The sequence below is a fragment of the Pterocles gutturalis genome, unplaced genomic scaffold, assembly GCF_000699245.1.
Source record: "Pterocles gutturalis isolate BGI_N339 unplaced genomic scaffold, ASM69924v1 Scaffold46386, whole genome shotgun sequence".
NCBI lineage: Eukaryota > Metazoa > Chordata > Aves > Pterocliformes > Pteroclidae > Pterocles > Pterocles gutturalis.
The window spans coordinates 1,507-9,757 of NW_010107135.1; the positions used below are offsets into that span (position 1 = coordinate 1,507).

The 8,251-nt window shown below is 41.4% G+C and overlaps 1 protein-coding gene across 1 annotated transcript; it reads right to left on the minus strand.

Annotated features, from left to right (window-relative positions):
- Positions 1-1,054: 1,054 nt before the first annotated feature.
- Positions 1,055-5,329, minus strand: TEKT1 (tektin 1). Its single transcript, XM_010087989.1, has 7 exons — positions 5,131-5,329; positions 4,576-4,741; positions 4,164-4,292; positions 3,582-3,725; positions 2,332-2,554; positions 1,502-1,701; positions 1,055-1,214 (listed from the first exon to the last, which is right to left on the minus strand). The coding sequence occupies exons 1-7, from the start codon at positions 5,318-5,320 to the stop codon at positions 1,055-1,057; spliced, it is 1,212 nt and encodes a 403-aa protein (XP_010086291.1). The 5' UTR covers positions 5,321-5,329.
- Positions 5,330-8,251: the final 2,922 nt, after the last annotated feature.

Consider the following 8,251-nt stretch of genomic DNA (forward strand, 5'->3'; position numbering starts at 1 on the left):
CTGGTAACTTCTTGCATTGTGGTTGTTTACCACTACCTTGTTGGTCTTCTGGCTTGGGGAAGTTGAACAGGAAGTTCAAATACCTGATTGACTCAGAGCTTAATTATTCTGTCATCACCTATCCAATGGTGTAAAGCCACAGGGAGAGAGAACACCCAGTGACATCCATAAGCAATCAATGGATCCTCTGGAGGACATTAATAAGGAATTTGAATCTTGACAGCAGTGCCTCTGAACAGGAGAGGCAAAGGACAATTTTACACGCCATGCATTAAAGTGCTGGACTTGGGAAACGGCCTTCTGTGTCTCCAGCATCATTTATTCTTGCCCTTGCTTTGTTTCTCCTTGCCAAAACCAAAGGAAGCAGTGAGCTCTTTTCCACCTTCACAGGCATCTCTAGTAAAAATAAGGCCCTCCTCTTTTTTCATCACTTCTCATTGTAGAGCTTCAAACACATTGCCCGTGACACCCATCTCATTGTTTCAATTGTACAAACAGGGAAACAGACATGGGGGTGACGAAGTGATTAGCCCAAAGTCAGCCTTGGCTTGAGCTTGACTCGGATGCCATCAGATGCACTATCCAGTGTATCACCAGTCCCTACCTCCTGTTAAGTTTGACATACACCCTGTGCCTAGTTCTTAACAATGGATGTTAAGAACAAAATATACCATGGCTAGTCCTGAGAGTCATCCCTCCCACTTGCCCAGCCTTCCAACAAGTGACTTATGAGGAGACTCCTGCTCTAGCTTCCACAGCTTCTAGACCTTTCAATGGCAAAAGATATAATTGGTTGCACATTAGATAAATAACATGGAAGAAGGGACATTTCTTCTTATTCTGGATTTTTGTTGCCAAGTGGGACATCTCACCAGTTCTAGAGCATAGACAGCTGTGAAACAGATAGCTGTTAAGTACTAGGTCTGTTTTAATTACCTTGCACAACTAGAACTAGGACAGCATTGAGCCAAACCAATAAATCTGGAGGTTTGTCAATAAAATTTCAGCAGCAGCTGTCTCTTTGGAGCACACACGATCTCCCACGGTGATGGCTTCAGAAGTTGTTAATGTAAGCAGACTCTCTCATTTGCATGCAGAGCACTTCATCAATGTACAATGTATTCTCCTTGACCTGGATCTCTGCCTCCAAGGAAAGCTGTCGGCGGCTCAGACCTTTCAGCTCCGTCTCTGCTTGTGCCAGTGTGTCCTTTAATCTAACAAGGAAAATACAGGCAGGCGTTAGTTGAAAACACCTGGATAGTTTGGGGGTTTTTTTTGGTATGGGATAAGAATTCTGAGAAAAAAAAAAAAAAGATGGAAAGGGATTCACAGAGAGTGAATATTATCCATGCAGCTTCCCTTAAAGTGTCCCACCCTTAAGGGAAAAGTAATTCCCAACCCTTCAGGGTCAACAGCTGGGACCCAATGCTACTTTGACTCATTAAATTAACCCAGTACTTTATACCCCAGATTTTTCTCCTCTTTCATCATTTCCACTTGCCTTTGAATATCTTTTGTAATCTCCTGAACTTCATTAATCAGCCTATATTGTACTGTGTCATAACACAATAATTCCACATTGGGGCGACGGTTTCTCACTTCCAAGCGGGTTTGAGCCACTTTAACAGGTCCTTCTTTATCAGCAATTGCTTTCTTTAAGGCTGCAATGTTCTTCTCCTGTGAGGCAGTCTCATCCATCACCTTAACAAATTCAACAGAAGGAAGTGCTGCACACTGTCTCTTACAATGGGTGAAATCATCAACATCTTCTTTAATAATTATAGTAATAACAATCATAGTAACACTCATTATGTTAAGATGTTATTTCACCAAAGGATATTTTACAAAGGTCAACCAGGATTATGATTCCTTCATTGGAAAACAGGTGACACTGTTCTGAATGAAACTGGAGATTTACGCTCAGCCATTAATTTTTAACATTAACACTCAGTTTTCATGTATCGATTTTTGAGTACATTGAGCCTGATCTTGTAAGTTATTAGGCTCTTATATCACAATCATGAAAATTCTATAGCAGCCCCGTGTAACTAAAAATCACAAGGGAAATCCTGACTTTACTGACATCTACAGCAACACTTATACTGAGTGATTCCAGAAATTCACCTCTCCAGTGGTGCACACAGAGCTGAGAAAATAAAATCTAAGATTATTTTTATGGGGGGGTGTGGGAGGGTGGGAAATACAGCCCCAATTGCCAATACTGCAAATGTAAAATTCTTAAAAGTAGCTCAAGCCCCCAGATTGAGAAAACTGGTAGATAACCCAAGCCCACTGTTTCCACTTTTTCACTGACTGTCCCCTACCACTTACCATTGCAAGGAGTGTCTCTAGCTTGTGCTTGGCATCCTTGACTTCCTTCACCCTATTTCTAAACGCGACATTTACCACCTCACGTTGCTTGCGCATATCATTCGCTGTCTGTGAGAGAATGCCATCAATCAGCGCCCTCAGTGCCAAAGAATTGTTTCTCTGCTTGTCAGCCTTTTCAACATTTATGTTTGAGAAATCCATCCAGTCTTCAGGGCTAACAAAACTGAAAGAGAATAAAAGGTCATCAGCTGGCAGCATCAGGTCCTCTGTGACTTTGTAAATCTCTAATTACTCCACGGAACTGAGAGCAAAGCAGTACTATTAAATGCATGTCCCAGTGAGTGTCACTTGTGCTGGGAATTCTGCAGATAAAAAATAAAGACCCTCTCTGTTGCAAACATTTCACAACGAAGTAGACAAAGGTAGGATGGAAACGAATTTGGTGAAGTCACAGAGCTACTTTGTTATGACTTTCCTTTCCCCGATAAAGGATTAAGCGGTTGTGGGGGAAACACAGATAATAACCAATATTTCTTAGAACACCTTTCATTAATTAAGCTGTTATTACTAATGTATTAGTCTGTTACTATTAATAGCAGGTAACCATTCACACAAAACATTCACCTGTTCTCTCACACAGTACCCCGCCTCTAAGACAGTCACTTAAAGCACAGGTTGGAGCAACAGCTGGGAAGCCAACTCCCAACCAGACCAAGTTTGTCAGTTCTTACAGAGCCAGTAGTGTCCTTGGGAGACTGTCTCACACACACATGGCCTTCTCAGTATGTTTCCTCTTCTCAGCCCATTTTTCCGTGGTAGCTATTTCTCCATCTTAACCTTTCACACTAACCCACACAGAAGGGGCACATTTGACAGGTTAATGACTGAGTCAGAAACTGACTCCAAACCTCCTGTGTCCCAGTCCAGCGTTCTCCCCACCAGGACACCCTGGGAGAGGAGAGGAAGTTAGATTAGTACATCTGTTCTGGGTTCAAGCAATGTGTGAAATTTTTCCTTAACTACCTGTGAGGCTCAAAAGTTTTTAGTAAACTGCCATTCACTGGGAAGATGATTATTGTGGTTTATTTCACAGATATATTACAGATACTAAAGTGATGGACAGAATTATAAAAACATGATGGACATATACATTCTGTTTTACACAAAATTACTTTAAACTCACTATTACTGGAACAGCTCATACTAGCTGTATAATTCTCACACGTTCACTGAACTAAATAACCACTTACTTTCCTTCTATCTTCACTGCATTACCAGCGTATTTGATATCAGGAGTGTTGTTTATCAAGCTAGCACAGTAATCGTCAATCATCAAAGCTGTGAACTTGTCCTTCAGATCCACTTCCAAGTTGTATTTTGCTGAACGGTTTAGTCTAGGAGGAGAAACAACCAGACTCTAAGCCAAAGTGTAGGCACTTACAGGTGTCCCTAACGTGCATGCATACGTGCACTAGATAATACAAATGCTGACATGGAATTCTTCATGTATGAACTGTTAGTTGCAGAGTCCCAAAAGATAGAGCATGAAGCTGCCTCCACATAAATTTATAGTACAATTGCCATTGGAATTAAATGTACAGGACTAGATCATGAGAAGACCAGAGGTCACAGGCCAAGTACTTCAAGTTCTAACAAACAGAACTTCTCACCATTACTGATCAAACAGTATGAATTAGGACTGACCTCCTGTAATTGTTTAGCATTGAAGGTAACTTTGGACCTGTGTTCAGCCTCACCCTACAACTTCTCAGGATTATGTCTGTCCTACTTTTCAGCTAATCAGTGTTCAGTTATGCTCTTTGCCTCTGCACCTGATTTGCTCATTGGTTTTCTCCAATGTACGTTCAAGCAAAGCAATAACCCCCTGGAGGACTTCAGCTTCCTTCACCAGTTCCTGTTCGACTTCATCATGCACCAAGTCAATCCCAGTTCGCCTCTGCCTGAACAAAAAGAGGAAAAGCCATCAGCCACAATGTTCAACTGTCTGCAACTAACAGAAGATGATGAAGCCCAGCTTTCAAAATCGAAGGCTTTTCCTTGCCACACGGGAAGTTTTTCCTTTATGGCCTTAGTTCCCCCTTGTTGTAACACCTAAATGAGACTGTGACAGCACTGCAAAGAGAGGCAGGCCCTAAGTTTGCAGCCTTTTTTATTATTTGTTAAAGGTTCATCTCCTAGATGTTCTTTGTTCTCCTTGAATGCTTTTCTTGTTAATCATCTCACCTGTTCAGGAGACACTTTTGGGCTATGTCAAGTGGCTCTCTGCAGCTCTCCAAAGATTTCTCCAACCTAGTCTTGAAAGTCAACAGTACCTCTGTCTCATGAACAATTTGTTCAAGTTTGTTATCCAATTCTTGTTTCCAGAATTTTATTTCTTCCCGTCTCTGTTCTGCAGATGAAAATTGCAGACAGGTATTAATACAAGCCCATTTTATATGCCAGAGCACTGTGAGTCAGATCTTAGGCCTGGCTAAAAACAGACTTACTCCACAGTGGAGTGCATGTAGTGCTGTAGGCTGATGTGTGGAGACAGTTTTGCAACTCCGTGTCAGGAGGTTTGGTTGGAATAGCTTTCTGTGTGTTTTGGAGAAGTAATTCGTTTGTTACAAAACAAACAATCTGCCTCAAAATATTTTTTAATTTTTTTTTTTTGTCCATGAGATCAGAGAGCATGGCATTGACATATATTCGTATTCACTATCAACGAATTTTCTAAGTCCATCTTAAACATATAGCTCAAATAATACATCTTGACACCTGCAGAACACATTGGATTACCTATTTTCTTGTTGACATCACTTTGGGTTTTCCGAGTTTTCTTTTCTATTTCATCCAGCAGCCTCTGACTCTCAGCTATCATGCACTCTGACCTGGATTGCTGAGACTCTGTACTGGCACACTGCATCTTGTTTGCAATGTCCCATTCTGAGGGATGAAACTTAGGTGGAGGTTGCAACAGTCTGGCCATTGTTTTGTGGAAAGTTTCTGGATGTAACGCAATGTAGAACCTGAAAACAGGAATAGCATTATATTTGTCTGCAGAAGCAAGAAGGGAAAAAGACAGGTCCATTAGGGTGAGAAAAAATTCTTGCCCCTTTTATCTGCAAAATGACACAGGTATGAAAAGACATTGCTCTGGTCAAGGCTCTCCAAGACTTTGCTACAGTGTGGGGGAGAGAGTTTGGAGTGCGAGACTGAAGAAACAGAAGCATTTGGGAATGGAAGCTAGGGGGAAAGAGAGTATGAAGCTTGAAAGTGGAACTGAGAGAAAGAGGAAAAGATGGGCTGTCTGCAATAGGAGACAGAAGGAAAGGATACCAGTGAGGAAGGACAGAATTACTAAATGGACAATCACAGAAAACTGAGAAAAAGGGAACAAATATAACAGATAAATAGTCTGCCACAGGTTGGAGAAGTAAACAGCTTTTAAGAATATGGCTGGAGAGGTGGATGAACTCTAGATTGTAAAAAAGAAATGTAATGGTCATTAGGGAAAAGAAAAAAAAACACCAAAAAAAACCCCAAACCAAACCAAAACCAGAAAACAGAACCTGAAAAGCTGAACGAGGAAATACAGCAGGTAAATGAGGAAATGGAAAAGCCTAGGAAGGTCTAAAGCAGAAAAAATAACATAGCATACTGGGGACTCTGGTTTAAAAATACACGCAAAGTCACAGCAGTTTGATTATCAATTTTGCACTATGCTCATCCAGCGTTCCTGAGACAACTCCTCACAGCAAATGCACACAGCTGCTCCTCAGCAACACCCAGCTTTGCCCATCCTCCAGCACAGGAGGACAATTCCCCCTTCTTGCTCACACACCTCTCGGCTGACACCGCTCCTGGCCTGGCCAAGTGCCACATCCTCAGGTCCCCTTCACTATCTTCCAGCTCCCAACTGTTTTCCAGCCTCAACCTCCACAGCAGCAGCACATAGTTGCTTTTTAAATGTGCAACTAAATATTACAGGAGGTGGCTCAGAACAGCATGGAAGGTAAACAAACCGGTTGCTGCGGGAACAGCAACAGTCTGCTATTGCACCAGGTGGAAGAAGTACAGTACACAAGCCAGTGGTGCTTCCTTTCACCCATTCCCAGTTAAGATCTGTCTAGAAATAAAAATGTATTCTTTGTACATTAATTAAGATAGTTCCCACAGCTTCAGACGGTAATTTTCTATTGCTTTATTGCAGAAATGCATCAAGATTGTGAAAGCAAATGAACGGTGTGTTAAGTACCTAGCTATCTAAAATGTCAGTCACTTAATATCCTTAGCAGTATGCGCCATCTTTGTGGCAACTATATTCTTTCCTGGGACAAAAGAGATTGGGAGACAGACAGAAGAAGGAGACAAGTATTACATCAGATGGTACAGTTATCTCCCCTCCATGTAGCCCTGATATAGTTTAGGTCAGAGCAGGGTTTCTCAGAGTTCCCAACAGCATTGGTCAAAAGAAGCTGAGCTGGCCCAAAACAGAGAAGTGGGAAGCAACTGCAATTTTTAGCTGCAAATACAGCCAGAAAGCTGCTAATGATCTTTAACTGCAAACAGTAGCTAAATTGTCTCTGTGATCACTAAAACCGGTAACTACAGTGCCTCGCATGCCAGCTGCCACGTAAACCGAAACCTGCACGTACTCCAGAGGAGCAAAAAAGATGTTTCGGCTCAAGAAACACCATGTTATAGAAAAATACAGGAATTTCAGAGTTAACCAAAGAAAAACACAGACTTCAGAGGACAGTTGACATTAGAACTGAAGCAATTAGCCTGAGAGAAGAAGGACCTAGAGATTCAAGAAGCAGCAGAGAGTGGGGTGCAAGGCAAACAAGGAAAAGGAACAATATATGCAGGAGGATGGAAAGCTGTGGTCACAGAGACTCAGAATGCACCTGATTCACGAGGCAAAGCAAAACCACGACTAGGCTGAACACTGATCAAAATCAATTACATTGACCACTACTGAGGCAGACCTGTAAATCAATTTATATGGTACCGCACATATGAAGTCTGCAACTATTTGTACAAGAGAGCAATGTTTCTATCAGCTGTCCCTTGATTTGTATGTTCTGGCCCCCCTTGGTCTAGAAATATTTCCCCCCCCCCCCCCCCCAATGAGTATTTTTTAACAGATTCTTAACATAACATCCTAAAATGAGTTAGCTGAAAGCAGCTGTTTTTCTCACATGAACAGCTGGAGCAGAAACTGGAGCCATTTCCATAATAACTGAAAGATTTCCAATTACTTTCATAGAACTCAAAGCTAGTTTGCACAGAGGTTTACTTTGGCCAGCGTGAGTCACAGAATACATATCAGGCTGCATATTAGCTGTCTTTCACAATATTTTATTATCTGTACTCTCAGTAACATTCCAAGGATTTATAAGTATGAGCAAATTAAAGAGGGAAGACAAAATGATTCATAATAAACTTAAATGCTGAGATATCTGAACGGTGTCTGAGAACAATTAATATGTTTCTGAAAACATGCTCGGTCACTTTGAAAGCTGAGGAATCCCCAAGAGATGGTCCTCCCATGGTCAGGTGTCCTGACCCAACTTGTGAGCGTTACCATCATAAAGTCAAGTCATTATAGTTACCAACCCTGAATCTGTTCTTCATTGGTAGCTTACCATAAAATATTATTTCCTTTTAAACTGTTAATAGCAGAATTACACCTGGTCCTTCAATATGAATTATGCAACATAAGAAAGTTTTATTTTACCTCAAATGATTCTCAGGAGTTAAATCATTGTAGACATCCTGAGGCTGACAACTGTGTGCTGTTCGTCAAATGACAGAGGTAAAATCATCTCGGCGACCAGGACAATTTAGAAAGCAATGAAAATGGAAAGGCTTGTGAATTCCTGAACACCGCCAGCAAGTGCCAACTGCGGGCAAC